Genomic DNA, 16,771 nt, shown 5'->3' with positions numbered 1-16,771 from the left:
AAATATTCTTAAGTGAAACTTTGTTTCAAAGTTGATTTGAAATAGTGTATTAAATTCAAATTTTTATTTGAATAATTTATTTACAAATATTATTGTATTAACATAATAATTAATATTACAAAAATATATAAGAAATCGATGACAACAGCGGTTTGTTTGTGTGTGTTTATAGATATATTGATGCATGTTTTCTTAGAAATTTGTACTCCATTATTTTTTTTTTTAAAAAAAAGACGATTATGAGTGGGTTCATTCCAATTTCAATATTAATATTATTAAAAAAATAATAATATATATTAGTATAATTCTAACATTAAATATAAAAATGAACCTATCCTATATATATCTTTGATAAAAATTTTTACACACAACAATAAATCAAATTCTAGTATTTAAATTAAAAAAAAAAAAAATAGAATCAAGAACACAAATTTTAAGACTATATCCTTCAAGTAGACTTGCCCATTCGGTTTCGAACCGTCGGTTCGAACCGCCGAAACCGTCATTCTGACGGTTCGGTTTCCGTTTGGAATTTTTTCAAATCGTAAACCGCCTGTTTACGGTTTGAACCGGCCATTTTGCGGTTTTTTTTTTTTTTTTCCTCACCTGCGCAGGCGCAGCAGAGCGTTGAAGAAGAAGAAGGCGGAGCGAAGAAGAAGAAGGTGGAAGAGGAAAGGAGGAGGAGGAGGAGAAGAAGATAAGAAAGAGGATAACCTGGTCGATGGTGCGGCTGCGGCGCCGTACATCTGATGCGTTAAATGTTGATTAGGCCATTAGGGGAAAATATAAATTTGTGTGTATTGTATAATAATGATAATATATTTATAATTATTATTATTTTTTTTTATAGATTATTAGATTTTTATAAAAATAAAATTAATATTAATAATATAAATAATTATTAATATATTGAAAATTGATAATATTATAATATTAGTTTTTTTTTAATTTTAATTTTATATTTTTTTTTATATAATATAATTTAATTTAAATTATTTTATTGTTCATTACATCTAATATTTTTATAATTTATTTTATTTATTTTTTAATTTAAAATTTAATTTAATTATTAACTAAATTTATAATTTAAGTATTTTTATATTGTAATAACCTAATTAATTATTTATATATATGATTTTAACATAATAAATAAATAATAAATGTATCTAAATAAAATTAAAATCGAATTTAATTATTTTTAAATAAAATTCAAAAATAGAAAATAAAAAAAATTGAATATATATAAACCGGCGGTTCAGTAATCTACAGTTTTTAAATAAAAACAATCGATTTATAAACCGTAATCGAAACCGTCAAACCGTAATCGTTTTGACAAATCTATCATATATATATATATATAAATAATTAATTAAATTTTTATAATATAAAAATAATTAAAATAATAAATACAGTAAATAATTAAATTATAAAAATATTGTAATAGATAATAAAATAATTTAAATTATATAATAAAAAATTATAAAATATAAAATATAAATAAAAAATATTAATAGTATTATTATTTTTCAGTATTATTAATAATGATTTATATGTATTAATATTATTATTGTTATATTTTAAATTTTAATCATAAATATAATAATATTATTATAAAATACATACAATTTACCTCTAATGTAGCTATCACATCCACAATCCACGGACCCTGCGCCAGCCTGCCCCTGCCATGGCGAGAGATTAAAAAGAAAAAAAAAAAAACTAACTAAACTGCCTGTTAATCGGCAGTTTGCGGTTTGAAAAAATTCCAAATCGAAACCGAACCGTCGAAACAACGATTTCGGTTCGAACCGTAATCGGCGGTTTGTAACCGAACGGGCAAGTCTACGTCTAATTCGCTTAAAATGGATTTGGTGCAATTCCACGTACATAGTTCCGATCATCCAGGATTTTCTGATTTTCTCCTCCGCCATGGCCAGCAGTTCCCGACGTCAGAGCTCCACCAAGCGCGGCGGTGCGGGAGAAGACGCCGCCGCGAAGGCATGGGAAACCCTAAACAAGCGCTTCAAGGAGGTCCAATCGGTGCTGAATCACAATCACACCCTGATCCAACAGGTGAACAAGAACCAAACCTCTCAAAACCCCCGCAACCTGGCGGAGAACGTCCAATTGATCCGCCAGATCAACGCGAATGCATCGAAAGTCATTCGCCTGTACTCCGATCTAAGCGCCGATTTCTCCGGCATCGTACATAAGCGGCGCGGCATGGCTGGGAAAGCGCCGAAGAACGCCGAGGCCTGACCGATCAATATCCAGTAATTTCGATCCTCTATGCTAATGCGAGATTTAAGCATTTCATTCGCGCATCGGAATAACAATTTTTTAGATCTATGCGTACCGATTTCTGAGAGTGATTTTACTGATGATTTCAGCGATGAAGTGCATTTTGTTGAACTTCGTCACATTTTCATAGAGTGGTGATTGTTGATGGCTTGATTGATGAAGTTCCTGGCTGCTGCTGCTTATGATCAGTTACCATACAATTTTATGGATCGAATGTAGAGAACGTGTGAGGTAAACTTTTTTGCCTTTCTTTCTGCCATGGCATGTTTTTGTTTTGAGTTGATTTACAGAGGAAATATGTGAGGGAGATGTGTTGAAGCTTATCTTCATTTGCAGAGGAAATTGTTACGTACTTTCGCTCGACACTATTCATTTTTTTCAAATAAAACATTGCATCAAATACATTTTTTCTTTCTCAAGATATCAAATCAAATATTATTACATTTTTATTTTTATTTTTATTTTTATTTTTTATTTTTTATTTTTTCGAACTTCCAAAAATCTCAATCTAAACAAAACTAATTTAGTTTGTGAGTTATCGTCTAATTTCAAGTTTGTCAAATCACATTGAGTCATCTCCAATCTTCAGTTTCGAAAATTGGATTGAAGAAATTTTTTTGGTCTGACCACAGAAACAATAACAATTTTCAGTTCATATTGTTACCACTAAATAAACTTTTGTTCTTTTGAAATTAGAATTTAAGTTAAGTGTTTTGAAAATAATAGTAATTTTCTTCTTTTTAAAAAAAATAAAATAACATTTAATGTGATATAAATAAATACAGATCGATTACATCGAGGAAATCAACACCATGTTTAATAGTGCAAATCAACATTAGGCTGGTTTCCTTATCCAACATATGAAAATAGAATAAATAGAATCTTTTTATTTAGATAATCACGTGTTTTGTTGAATAAAAGTATGTAGCTCTACTATATGAATACAATAGATATGCTGAAATCAATTATAGATTGTATTGTTAAGTATGACATATGTGTTTTCCGTTTATATATTATATTTATATTTTGTTAACATAAAATATACAACACATGTCATAGTTAAAAGTAACAAAATCTATAGTTGATTTCAGTATTTCATATGATATTTGTATTTATGCGCTGTTTTTACTATGGGTTATTAGCACGTATGTTATATGTTGTCTATCCTCATATCATGTTAATGTATATGTAAATGACTATGTCATGTGCTGCATTTATTCAAAAACAACATAATTTATGGTTGATTGCTTATTCAAATACAATATAATTTACAGTTGATTGCTTTTTATGTATTTCATTCATACAGCACATCTACGGCTCTGTAGTTATGATATTTTAAATATTTTTTTTAATATATTAAATAAAATATATATTTATTTTTTGAGAAATAATTTTGATGATCGATATGAAGTTAAATTCAGATGATAAAGAGATAGATCCCGTTGCTTCCATCTGTTCCTTTTTCTTTTTAATATGTATATTAAGTTTAATAAATTATTTTTTATTAGATAAAATATATCTCAATTATTTGTCTTCTTTTAAAATTTGGTTCAGCATTCTTTAATTGAACAATTTCGATTGTGTCGTATTAATTTAATTTTGTTATTTCATTCATTTTCATCGTTTAATTTGACTGTATGTTACGATTATTTTAATTTAAATACCCTTATTTTTTTTTAAATAAATTTTAAAATAATAATATTTTATTAATTAATAACGTAAAAAAAATTGATATTTTTATCCAGTTAACAGATATATAAGTGAATCTGATAACCACTCAAAAGAATATAAAATCGCATAAATCCTAATTATTTATTATTTCCAAACTTCCAAATTTTAAAAAACCTCAAAAAAAGGCCGTCTAAACAAAGCCATAACTAATTTTAAAATATTATATTGGTAACTATATAAAATAAGTACGGTTTTAAAATAATAAGAAAAATGAAATTCTATAGAATTATTGAATAAGGTTGAAATAAATCGACGCGAGTCTCCAATTGGAACCACAAATGTTAGTTTTAGCACAAGAAAGAAAATTCCATCTGGTTGCACCACATTAATTACTTGTAGTTGTGATCACATAAACGAACTGCAAACCCAACAGAACTTTAGCACAAAATTAAAACTAACGCCACTGCATATAGCTTATAGGTGTGTGTCATTTTGTGTCGATTTCGAACAACTTTTTGTGCTAGTTTACTTACTACAAGCACATAAAACCCGAGGAGAGAAAGGGAGGGAGGGAGGGAGAACGTACTCTGCAAGGGGAGATTACAGTGGGAGCTCGCCGCTATCTGCGATCACTACTTTGCTTTTAGGCGTCCCGCTTTGCCTACCTTCAGCTTCAACCTTGTACACCACATCCATTCCTGACAGCACCTTTCCGAATACTACATGGCGCCCATCCAACCTGTGGTAAAACAGTGGTCTCAAACTTAGAACTAGACACGGGTGTTTAATAAAGTCAATGATAGTCCAAGCCGAAGTTTGAAAAAATTCCTAGACTCAAATCCATTTCAAGAACCAAACTCTAATGCTCGCCAAATATGAAGACTCACTGGGTATCGGGAGTTTGAATCTAACTATGTAAATGTTTGTCTTAACCCCTTTTTATAACTAAGCATGCTCAAGTTATCCCAACAATAAACAAGTCGAGTGTGAAGCTCAAGCTCGAATCTATAAACATATATTGAGATTTACTTCAAATTTGATTCAGCGGGGCAAAAAGGTAGCACTCACCAGCTAGTAGTCACAGTTGTGATGAAAAACTGGGACCCATTAGTGTCAGGGCCAGCATTTGCCATTGATAGAAAGCCTAAAAGAAACCAACGAATATTAGAAAAACTATGGCAAATCATACTCGAGTTTTAAAACTCAATCAATATAACAGAGAAATTTCTCTTCCTTAATTTTCTTTCCACTGTTTTCATTTGATTTGCAGCAATCATACCAGGTCCAGTATGTTTGATCTTGAAATTCTCATCTTTAAACTTATCCCCATAAATTGACTCGCCACCACGTCCATCTCCAAGGGTGAAGTCGCCCCCTTGAATCATGAAGCTTGGTATAATTCTGTGGAATGCGCTTCCCTTGTAATGTAAAGGCTTCCCATTTTTGCCAACACCTTTCTCACCTGGATGTGCAGATTATATGTTTGATCAAATTTGAACAAAGTTTTCGGAATTATATTCAGCTGTAAGCACAAATCCAAACTTTCACTGCCTCTGAAACAATTGAATATACACTAATAGGCTCTCAGTCACAATACCACAACTTTATTCAACTTGAGAAACATGTAAGAGATTAAACCTGTGCACAGAGCTCTAAAATTCTCTGCAAGATGAAAACAAAAACACTCATCAGACATTTGTATTATGCCACGAAGCTTCGCAACATTATCCATATTAACATTGCTACCTGCTGTTTTCGGAACTGTTTTTCCAAACAACCCCATGACAACTCGCCCTAAACAACAAGGGTGAATTGCATATATTAGAAGAAAGTCTAAACAATATATATATATATATATATATATATGCACAAACACACATATACATTCCCATTTGGTAGGCATAAGAGCATACCAGCAGGTTTTCCATCAATTTCTATATCAAAGTAGACTTTATGAGTCACTTCCTTCAAATCCTCCTTTGATTTCTTCGCCTGCAGAAAGACCAATTGTTCATTGAATATTTTAGGGCAAACAAAATTTTGCAAAGATCGGAACAATATATTCACAGAACCGAACATAATCTCAGAGTCAAAATGTTAGATCAGATCATACAACAAGTTAACATACACTCGTTTTTGCTTTCCGAACTCATTCGTAAAAAAATTGCATTAAAAAATCCAACACTGAATCATATGTCATAGCAAGGCACTGATACTAAATCGAATTGAATAAAAAAAAAAAAACCGCATACAAGAAATGGATCGCCAGGAATTCTAGCATATTACAAAATAAATCTGAAAATGTACAGAAGGCATCAATTAAATGTATGTGTAATTAGAAATTTCAGTAGATCGAGATAGGACCTGTGTGGAAACTAAGGAGAGGAAGAGTGCTAGGCAGAAAACGAGAAGAACTCTCCCGCTTATCGCCATCCTCGTCGTTGAAGATCGATCCTTAGTTCTTCGGATTCAGTTTGGGTTTTCTGTGTTGTGTGGGTTAGCTCTCAACTCTCTCTTGTGAACCGTAGAGGGTTTATTGTGGAAATACATACATATATATATATATACTCATATGTGGATGACCAATTAAACGCTGACACGTAGACACTGTGACGTGCAATTGGGTTTAAGACTGTCGCGCATAGTTTTTTCTATTTTTGCAGAATTAAGAGCGAGTGTGTCTGTCGATTTTAGTTTTTAAATTTGGATTTTTAACAATAAAATATTGGATTTGTTATGATATAAATAGAAATTTATACTTGAATTTAAAATAAATTTATAATATAATAAAAAAAATTAATTATTTAATTTGATATATATATTTTTTAAAAAAATAATCTTAAATAGTAACACTATGATAAAACTAACACAACCTAACGGTGTCAATCTCTATTTTTGCATATCATCTGAAAAATATATTTCTAATTCAAAATGAATTATATTCTGAATCAATGAAATCAGCTGTACAGAAGTTGATTCATACTATTAATTAATTATAGATTGTTTATTTAATTAGAATAATTAGATTTAAATGTAAAGTATAGATTCATTTCGGCTTATGCTAGAATTATTTATCATTTCAGTAATTGATTTGAAATTTATTATTTTTATCTTTTTTATTTTAAAATATATTTTTTTAAAATATAATTATATATTAATATCAAAATATATTTAATTTTTATTTAAATTACAAATTTATGTAAATAATTTATACAAAAATATCAAAACTTTATTAGTCATTTTTATTCTCTAACAAAATACTATAAGTTCCAAAATAAAGATATGGTTTAATAATTTAGTATAAACTGAAATCAATCTAAAAACATATGTTTTTTCATATCTATTTATTTGTATATTTTGATATATATTTTTATCGATTCATTCTTACTTCTTATTTAAATATTTTTAAGGATAGAAAAGAATATTGCTTACTAAAGCCGAGGAAATATTCGAGTCCGACTTTTAAAAGTCCAAAGCCCACGACTAAAATCCCGAATTGGGACCACTGGTCCTGGGACCTACCAAGAATCTGGCTTTTGCCTACCCTCCACCGTCCCGTCCGGAATCCACTGGTTTTCTTTCGTTATTTCTCTCCAACTCCACGTTTTAAGAGCTCCTCAATCTTCTCTCCCGCCCCCACATGAGCAGCAATCAACTGATACAGTAGATGAGAATGGGCGCAGCCACATCCAGGAATCCCGACAGTAGCACCAGCAACTGTAGTAATGGCAACGAGGAGAGAGAAGACCAAGCCGGCGGGCAGCTCTACGTCTCCCTCAAAATGGAGGACTTTAAGCTCAAAGGGGAACTCATTCCTCACGTCTATGGCTCCGTGCCACTCGTCGGATCCTGGGACGCTTCCAAGGCGGTATGCTTGTTCGCTTATCTGCTCCATCTTCCCCTGCTGCTTCTCGCCGATTCCATTTAAGTTTTTTTGTTATTTTCTCTTTCCTTCTCACTTTCCCTAATTCAATTGCAGTACATTCCATGGCGTATGTATGTATATGAATAATTTTGTTTTTGAAAACATTTGATTGCGCTTGTTGATTAATCTTTCGGTCTTTATTGTTCAGCTCCCGATGGAACGTGAGTCGACATCTATGTGGGAGTTAAGCTTTGTTGTATCTTCTAACCATGGTAAACATCTCTGATTTTAGTTTACTTCATCTCCATTTTAAGGTAAGGTTCAGTGCTATCATCTTCTCAAACAATATTATGTTTGTGCCTCTACATACGCCATATCGTTTATTGGAAACAGCATAGATTGAAAGAAGTGCTAAATGGGTCATATACTATGATTTTGCCACTTTTTCTAGTGATTTACTAAGATTATATTTGTAAATTCGTGTTTCTGAAATGTGTAAGCTAATGATTGATCCTTTCTTTTGCTGTCTATTTCATTCATTTCCGAAACAGAGACATTGGATTTTAAGTTTTTGTTGAAACCAAAGTATAGTAATGTCCCTTGCGTTGTGGAGGAGGGTCTGAACCGGCAACTTACCGGGGGTGCACTAAGGGGGGACAGGGGAATGGCTGTATTTAATTTGAGTGGTGACGAGATTCTTGAGTACAAAGTATGGATTAAAGCGGATAGGGTTTCGCCATTTGATCTTGCTGCAAGTTGGAGAGCACATCAGGAGAATTTCCAGCCTTCCTCTGTTCGTGGAATACCAGATATCAGTATAAATTCTGCTGCTGAAAGTAATGTGGTAGGTGCATTTGAAAAAGATATAGTTCTCAAATTTTTGATTTGCTCCCTTGTCAAATTTATGGCATTGAAATGATCTCTCACATTATACTGTGATATTGTAATTCTTCAATGTTATTTTGCAACTTTCATTATTTTTTTTTTTGGAGTTTCGTTTATAAAACTTTCAACTTCATTTCTACACTTTCCAATTTAGAATGAAAGGGCAAGTTTGGAGCTTGACATCGAGCACTATGTTGTCCCAGCTCCAGTTACATCTGCAAATTCAGATATGGTTTATGCGGCTAACATGGCTGCAACTCCTAGGTCCCTAAGTAATGTAGGAATGTTTTCCAAGATTGATGGATCAAGTGGGGCATTGCAAATGGCAACAGATACTGGTGTTTCTTCAGATCAACCTGATTCAACGGTAGTGTTCTTTTTCCTCTGTATCATTTGTACTTTATAACTTCTCACACTTCTATGTTTCTTTCTACTTGTATTGTATCTGCTTCCCTGAAGTTTAGTTACCCAATTGGCCAACACATATAACCAAGGATAAGCAAAGGTCTTAAGACAGCTCATTCAAATTGATATATATATATATACATATATATACACACACACACACATATATAATTTTTTCTTTCTTTAACCCCTTGGACAAGGATTTACAAGCAAACCATGAATAGATTAGCATTGTGATGGTAATCATGTAAATTAGAATCTTGAACATATTTATTGGAATTTAAAGTCTTTTTAAGTTTATGGTCTTGGTTATGGATTGGAGTGAGAGATGAAAATTTTGCATTGCACCAACTTAGGTGGGTGTAGCATACCTGCATCTTCTTACACAGGCATGGCTGTGCCGCTAACACCTCAAAGAGGTTATGGAAGTTGACCATAATAAGTAGTTGGAAACCAGAGTGTTACAAAGTCTATCCAGGAAATTAAATAGTTACCTTAGTTGGATTGTACCAATCTTGATGGAGATAATTAATCTTTAAACATGATTATATAATTCTTCATTAAACATGGTTCCTGCATTTTTGTGTCATTTATTCTGCTTGTATTGTGTGTGTTATCTTAATATCAGGGAACAGAAGTCGTTCCATTGAAGCTATCTTCTCGATCTGGCTTGGTAGAGTCAAAGTCAGTTGGAACACTTTCATCCATGCAGAAACAAGAAGGTCACAGAGGACTGTTTGTGGATAGGGGGGTTGGATCTCCCAGACTTGTCAAATCAGCAAGTGAAAAAACTCTCTACATCAATGACACAGAGTCTGAGGTTTGTGGAACCTGTCCTATTCAATTGTGAAATTTGTTTCTTATGCTGATATATACCTCTGGGCTTTGGGTAATAGCAATTTTTCATGTTATGTTCTGTTAGAACTCTATGCCAGCAGCTGCAGGAGCAGTTGCAGCTGCAGCTGTAGCAGATCAGTTGCTCGGTCCAAAGGAGGATAGGCATCTAGCGATTGTCTTGGTATTTTGCTAATATGATATTCATATGCTTGAGGTTTGGATTGTTACATGGGTGATAAAACTTTCCTGATTAATTTTATGATTTTCCTCAGGTTGGATTGCCTGCTCGTGGCAAAACTTTTACTGCAGCCAAACTTACTCGATATCTTCGTTGGTTAGGTCACAAGACTAAACACTTTAATGTTGGAAAGGTATTTTCTCTGCATTGTTAAGTCTTTATTCATTAGGTGAAATTGGGTATAAAGAAAAAGCTGCATAATTGTGTATTTTGACTGCAGTATCGAAGGCTTAAGCATGGAGTTAATCAGGTATTTTGTGGTGATGTCTTATCTCCTCTTGTTTTCCATATATAAGTTGTATACTTGGAATTCATATTTTACATTTTAAAAATAGGTCATAAAATTGTTGAACCTTAATGTCTTAAATATAAATTTGTAAAATTATATATTGATACTGTAAAAGTGATGGCCTGTTTAAAGAATTTTGAAATCAAGCAACTCAAAAAGAAAACGTTATTGGGAAGTTCTGAGGTTGGAATATGGGGATGGAATATGAAAGGCAACATTGGAAAAGCCTTGATCCAGCTCACAAACTTGTGACCAGGTTGTCACGACATATATTTGTTCAGAAGAAGAAACATATATTGTAATGCTAATGATGAATCAGTATTGACTCATGGGAAAAAGCAAAATGAGACAACAGAAAAAAAAAAAATGAATTGAACTTTCTCTTTTTGAGGGTTTGATTCCTTGGATGTGCTCTGATCTTGTGGCGAAATTTATGAAGAATAACCACCCTGATCTGTCCATATAGACTACCTGCAAAATCTAAAGTTCTTGCACGGGCAATGTACTGTTTTACATGAAACTTATTGATTTTTGTAACGACTATGTATTATTTAACCAAAATTTCTCTCTCAAATGTCATTTATAAGGATCTGTATTGTTGCTACATATTTCTTGGTGTAGACAGCTGACTTTTTTCGGGCCGACAATCCAGAAGGTATGGAAGCGCGTAACGAGGTAACTGAAATGCTGAAAAGTTGTCAGAATTGGAAATCAACTTGTTTCTCTTTTGTAATATTTTTATATTTGTAATTCATGAACTGCTGTAAGGTTGCGGCACTTGCAATGGAGGATATGATCTCTTGGATGCAAGAGGGTGGCCAGGTATGTTTTTTGCAAATTTTTATTGTGTGACTATAATTGATCCTTTCTTAACGTGTTTTATGACTGTATTTAGGTTGGGATATTTGATGCAACAAACAGTAGCCGGGAAAGAAGGAATATGCTTATGAAAATGGCAGAGGGTAAATGCAAGGTACAGTTTTACATTGCTCAAATTGATGTGTTAGTATTATTTTGAAGTCACTTTGGATGATATCTTTTGTATTTTTGATAATGTAGATGACATGATTGTACTGGTGTCCATTCTCTTTGGCAGAAAAATTGATGTAGAAAAATTATTTTGTATTTTTCCATCTTCAACTTGTTATAACTAAACAAATGGTGCACTTTTATTATGAATCATTTCAATAGATGTTTGTTAGATGGTGAACTTTTTACTTTCAGATTATCTTTTTGGAGACACTATGCAATGATCGCCAAATTATTGAAAGAAATATTCGTCTAAAAGTACAACAGAGCCCAGACTATTCAGAAGTGTATGGTGCAACAAGATTTCTTGTTATTTTAGCATACATTACTATGAATTTATTGTGATTCATCGTTTGTTTCAGTCAAGATTTTGAAGCAGGGTGCCATGACTTTAAAGTCCGTCTGGAAAATTATGAGAAGGTAGATCCTTTGACATACTTGTGATTGTTGCTGATTTCTGTGGTTAATATTTTTCCTATGAATATCAATTTTATGTGCCTAGTTTCATATGCATTCAGGTGTATGAGCCAGTTGATGAGGGCTCTTATATCAAGATGATTGATATGGTCAGCGGCCATGGAGGGCAAATACAAGTGAGTCCCCTTCTCATTGTTGCTGCAGACTCCCAAAATCTTAAACTCACTCACCAAGAAATGGAAATGTATCATTTTATACATTTTTATATTTGATTCCTTTAACATGTCTCCTCCTCACATGACCATCTGACTTGTAAACTTACGTAATAAGGGGATGTATTATATTATCTTTATTTACATACAATTCTTTCAACATGTGTTATTGTCTAATTTCTCTTAAAAGTTGATGAAATCTGGTGTTCACAGTCATAGTTGAACATAAGGAGCATGTTGTTGGGAAATCTCATGATGCTAGGGATAAATCTTCTTTGATGTAATGAAATAATACATTAGAGCAGAAGCCATATTGTTAATGCTTCATAATCAAAATTTTTCTTGAATTGCATGCACACAAAAGGATTTGCAATCTTAGGAAATTATTTGAAAAAACTAGAACTACAAAATGTAATTCCAACTGCTGACTATCAAACACTGCTTCTGTTAAATCTTTCCTGGGTGGATCATTGTTAAAACTTTTCAGAATGAATATAGAATGGTTATCTGATAAATGAAATGTCTTCTAAAACAGGTGAACAACATTAGTGGGTACGTTCCTGGGCGGATAGTATTCTTCCTGGTATGTCTCTTTGAACTGCAATATCTTTCTTGTCTCATCTACGTGGGTTGAGGCTCATGTATTATGTATGGCACATGTCTGAAAGAGTTTTGAATTCTTAATGATGGTCATGTTTTGTATGTGTTACGCCGAGGGTAAAATATTCACTTATGTATTTTGATGTTAAGCTTTTCTTGAATTCTGAAAAAATCTGCCTGTCTGGCTGTAAAATTCTGATGCTACGCTTAGGGATTCTTCAACTGCTTTCTTTTTAGTCACTTAATTGGTATAATGTAATAACACTGCCTAGTGCTTGTTGTACACGTACGTGACAGCCATGACTCTCATAACTTCTTGACTCTTGGGTGATAATTGTCAGCATCATTTGATAATCGGGCTGTAATAACTATTTCCAATTTTTATGTCATATTTCTGAAAGAAGGTGTAATGTTTTGTTTGGTGCTTATGTAAATATATTGGAAGATTGGTTAATACATCAGGGTTATAAAGTGGTAGCTGCAGAGAGCAAGTTGATTGAAGTTTTCACTTCTGAATAGATTTTTCAAAAATCTACACTTTAAAATACAAGGTCACATTTGTTTTATTCTGACTTAGCTTCAGTTAAATGACTCCTAAAAAATGTTGTGAGAACATATTCTCTTGAAGAAGTACTTCTCTCCTCAATTATGTGATGAGAACTGTTTCCTCAATTAAATTCTTCTTATATCTTTCTTTTAAGTACTCTCCATTTCACCCTTTTCGAAGAATGAGGATGGTGGGTGTTGAAGTGTGACTTCTAGTGGCATTGCCTTTATGTTTCAGGTCAACACACATCTGACGCCACGCCCAATTTTGCTAACCAGGCATGGAGAGAGCCGGCACAATGTCAGAGGGCGAATTGGTGGTGACAGTGTGATAAGGTTATCACATATGTGAAGTTTAAGTTGATGGTTTTACTTAGCTTGAGTTTTACTAATATGTATCTATACTGATTTCTCATATACTAAGTATATCTACATTTTTAGAAAATTGTCCCATTGATGTCCAGAAAAGTATTCAAACAAGTCAGATCTTTTTTGTTTCAAACCTCTATCACCATCTTACTCTTTAAATCAAATAACCAGGTAATTTTCATACAGCTGTGTTGTAACCTAAGAGAAATTGATTACACTAGATTGATATCTTTCCATTAAGTTTAGTTGAGAAAAGGGAAGTGCTTAAAGGTTCGTTATATTATTCAAGGTTGCTGAGACCTTTTTCCAAAGTCTATATCCTGTTTCAGATTCTACACACACACACACACACACATATAGCTCCACTAAAGTAGAGCTCAAATTTGTTTAGAGATGACCATTTTTCTTTCTTGAGCTCCTTTTCAGTTAGCGATCATTGCAATATGTGAGCATCCACTTGTTATGTTATTCATTTCAAATTGCTGGATTACGTTAATGGCAGTGAGTCTGGTGAACTATATGCGAAGAAGCTAGCAAACTTTGTTGAGAGACGTCTGAAAAATGAGAAGGCTGCTTCTGTAAGTCTTCCTCCAATTTAACAAGTTCGAGTTACAAGATTAGCTGGATAGCATCCATTTGAGTTATTAATTCTTTTGCAAGGTCTTTCGGATTTTGGTGTTAGTTTGCCTTTAAAATTATATTTTTCTTGTGCAGTTATCCACAGATAATTGGAATTGAAGCAGTGCTTATTTGTTTCAGTAGATTTCACTTATGCTTGAACTTACATATGTAACATATGAAGTATATCCAAAAGGAAGTCTTGTTCCACTGCAACGCCTCCTTTTTATGATTACACGACTGAAGTTATCCTTATTTCCTATCTGTTGCTTTCATTAATTACGGGGATAGGGATTCAACATTAATTAGGGATGGTAGCTGGATCAGGGACTGACTTGCCCAGTCCCAACCCTGGATTTGAAACCCAGTGGTCACCTATCAAATGTAAATAAAGATTTCTCCGGTTCACTTTCCCCCAATAATAGCTGGCACATTTGTCAATTTTTAATGGTTTTCCATTTGTGCAGCTTGAGTTGTATTTAACTTTGTTTTTCTCTTGCTGTTGGTAGCCTTTGACCTGCATTTTATCTGTTGAAATAAGTTGCATTGTACATTGCTAAAATACTACCAGAGTTTGATTGTTGTAAAAATTGGTATCTTTTGTTGCATAGATATGGACTAGCACATTGCAGAGAACGATCTTGACAGCAGGTCCAATTGTTGGCTTTCCAAAGGTAATTTTACAATGATCATTTTTTCCTTCCTGTCTATCTAGTCATGTTTCCAAGCTGACATTTGAACCTTTTGTTTCGTGATATACTTCTGAAGATACAATGGCGAGCTCTTGATGAAATCAATGCTGGCGTATGTGATGGAATGACCTATGAAGAAATAAAGAGAAACATGCCAGAGGAATATGAGTATGTATTAGTTTTCTTTATATTTATATATGTATGTATGTATTGTCCATTTCCACACTCAAAATGTGCATTCTTCATCAAAATTAAATTGTTGGTTGAAAAGAAGGTAGTGCAGCCACAACTATTTTTTTTTCTTGATTATTATTATTATTTTGGTTTCAGCATGTTTTGTGTTATCATCTATGGGACGATGCATTAAAACCTAGATCAACAACCTGGCATTTCATCAACAATATAGCTAGCTTTTACTGATGCATCAGTCAAGTAGATAATGATGGAAATGGAAAAGTTTGCTGAAACAGATGCTTATTTTCTACTTTTGTTTGTTTGCTCTGAGTTTGAGATCAACATTGCATGCAGTGCTAATTCAGAAACAAATTATTCTCTCTGTTTTTGTTCGGTTTAGCTATTACTGTTATTAATTTTCTTCAAATTCGCCCTTGCATTGATTACTACCTTCCCCCACTTCTGAATTACCCATGACTTCATTTTGTACATCCCAGATCACGTAAGAAAGACAAGTTAAGGTATAGATATCCTCGTGGGGAATCTTATCTTGATGTCATACAGAGGTTTGTGCAGTAAATTCTTATACAGATACTAGTTACTGTGAATAGCTCAATTATCAAAAAGCTTTGATTATATTCATCTGTTTTTTCTTCAATCTTCAGGTTGGAACCTGTAATTATCGAGCTTGAACGACAACGCGGTCCAGTTGTGGTGGTATCACACCAGGTAACACATTTCAACACTTGAATAAATTTGAATTGCCAACACACTTCTAACAATATCATATTATTCTTTTTTTGGTGGGATCATAGGCGGTGTTGAGAGCTTTGTATGCTTATTTTGCTGATAGGCCTCTGAAAGAGATACCCCACATAGAGGTAACACCATTACTATGACTATCAATCACCATGGTAGTTCGATCATTTCTTTGCATCCATTGGGAAAGACTTTGAATATACAAAAACTAATTTATTCTTGAATACAGTGTAGTTTCTTGTAATTGCAATGTTCTTGGCCCTGATATGAAATCCTCATTGGAACATACGTGCTTAGCTTTTGGGGAAATTGTCATTTTGAAATCAAATAAGCTGCATGAAGAACTTACATAAATATCTTATCCTTGCCGGGTTTTGTCAATTTTATTATTTTTATAATTTAATGTTAATTTGAAAAAGAGTTTCAAAGCAATGCAATGCTGTATTATGTACACAAATGGTTTGTTTTCTTTTCAATCTGCTAGAGAATCTGCATAGTTTAGCATCAACACGGAGAATCAAAAGTATATAGACATGATTATATCTACTTTTGTTATACATGCAGATGCCACTCCACACAATAATAGAGATACAGATGGGAGTTTCGGGCGTACAGGAGAAACGATACAAGCTCATGTAATTTACTTTGAGCATTAATTCACATTGGGATGCTATAATCAACGTTGATGAAGTTCATCGAGGCACTGCAAAAAAACCTTTAGTCTACTGGAACTTCCTAGATGCAGGTTAGCTTCTTCACCTCATAATGGCTACTTGCATTATACATATATATGGCTTGTGCACTTTTTGAGGACAAAATTTGAAATTTGATTGATGATAAGACTAGAAAAAGGGAACACATTAG

At 33.0% G+C, this 16,771-nt stretch overlaps 2 protein-coding genes across 3 annotated transcripts; one reads left to right on the top strand and one right to left on the bottom strand.

The window, feature by feature from the left end:
- Positions 1–4,327: 4,327 nt before the first annotated feature.
- Positions 4,328–6,513, bottom strand: LOC127260079 (peptidyl-prolyl cis-trans isomerase CYP20-1). Its single transcript, XM_051287740.1, has 7 exons — positions 6,337–6,513; positions 5,886–5,964; positions 5,719–5,766; positions 5,611–5,634; positions 5,252–5,434; positions 5,041–5,116; positions 4,328–4,711 (listed from the first exon to the last, which is right to left on the bottom strand). The coding sequence occupies exons 1-7, from the start codon at positions 6,403–6,405 to the stop codon at positions 4,573–4,575; spliced, it is 618 nt and encodes a 205-aa protein (XP_051143697.1). The 5' UTR covers positions 6,406–6,513; the 3' UTR covers positions 4,328–4,572.
- Positions 6,514–7,544: 1,031 nt separating this feature from the next.
- LOC127259677 (6-phosphofructo-2-kinase/fructose-2,6-bisphosphatase-like) lies at positions 7,545–16,673 on the top strand. Of its 2 annotated transcripts, XM_051287191.1 has the most exons (23): positions 7,545–7,840; positions 8,046–8,109; positions 8,389–8,681; positions 8,877–9,089; positions 9,756–9,947; positions 10,050–10,145; positions 10,237–10,335; positions 10,423–10,452; positions 11,113–11,166; positions 11,260–11,313; positions 11,387–11,464; positions 11,716–11,807; positions 11,883–11,940; positions 12,039–12,113; positions 12,685–12,732; positions 13,534–13,631; positions 14,167–14,242; positions 14,894–14,956; positions 15,051–15,142; positions 15,646–15,714; positions 15,814–15,877; positions 15,964–16,029; positions 16,472–16,673. In XM_051287191.1, exons 1-23 carry the CDS (start codon positions 7,640–7,642, stop codon positions 16,544–16,546), a joined length of 2,250 nt encoding a protein of 749 aa, XP_051143148.1. In that variant the 5' UTR covers positions 7,545–7,639; the 3' UTR covers positions 16,547–16,673. The 2 variants fall into 2 exon arrangements, with proteins under 2 accessions (XP_051143148.1, XP_051143149.1); XM_051287192.1 differs by lacking the exons at positions 7,545–7,840; positions 8,046–8,109 and having other exon boundaries at positions 8,537–8,681; positions 8,926–9,089.
- Positions 16,674–16,771: the final 98 nt, after the last annotated feature.

The sequence above is a fragment of the Andrographis paniculata genome, unplaced genomic scaffold (assembly GCF_009805555.1).
Source record: "Andrographis paniculata isolate CXL003 unplaced genomic scaffold, ASM980555v1 Contig60END, whole genome shotgun sequence".
Taxonomy (NCBI): Eukaryota; Viridiplantae; Streptophyta; class Magnoliopsida; order Lamiales; family Acanthaceae; genus Andrographis; species Andrographis paniculata.
Note: the sequence above shows the minus strand (reverse complement) of the source record. Positions and strands in the feature narration are given on the sequence as shown.

Coding starts and splice junctions, on each gene's coding strand:
- LOC127259677 (XM_051287191.1), top strand. CDS start 7,640: ATGAGAATGGGCGCAGCCACATCCAGGAATCCCGACAGTAGCACCAGC. Junction 9,090..9,755: donor CAGATCAACCTGATTCAACG/GTAGTGTTCTTT, acceptor TCTTAATATCAG/GGAACAGAAGTCGTTCCATT. Junction 12,733..13,533: donor GGCGGATAGTATTCTTCCTG/GTATGTCTCTTT, acceptor TTTATGTTTCAG/GTCAACACACATCTGACGCC.
- LOC127260079 (XM_051287740.1), bottom strand. CDS start 6,405: ATGGCGATAAGCGGGAGAGTTCTTCTCGTTTTCTGCCTAGCACTCTTC. Junction 5,635..5,718: donor AACAGTTCCGAAAACAGCAG/GTAGCAATGTTA, acceptor TTCATCTTGCAG/AGAATTTTAGAGCTCTGTGC. Junction 5,435..5,610: donor TTTTAGAGCTCTGTGCACAG/GTTTAATCTCTT, acceptor CTGCACATCCAG/GTGAGAAAGGTGTTGGCAAA.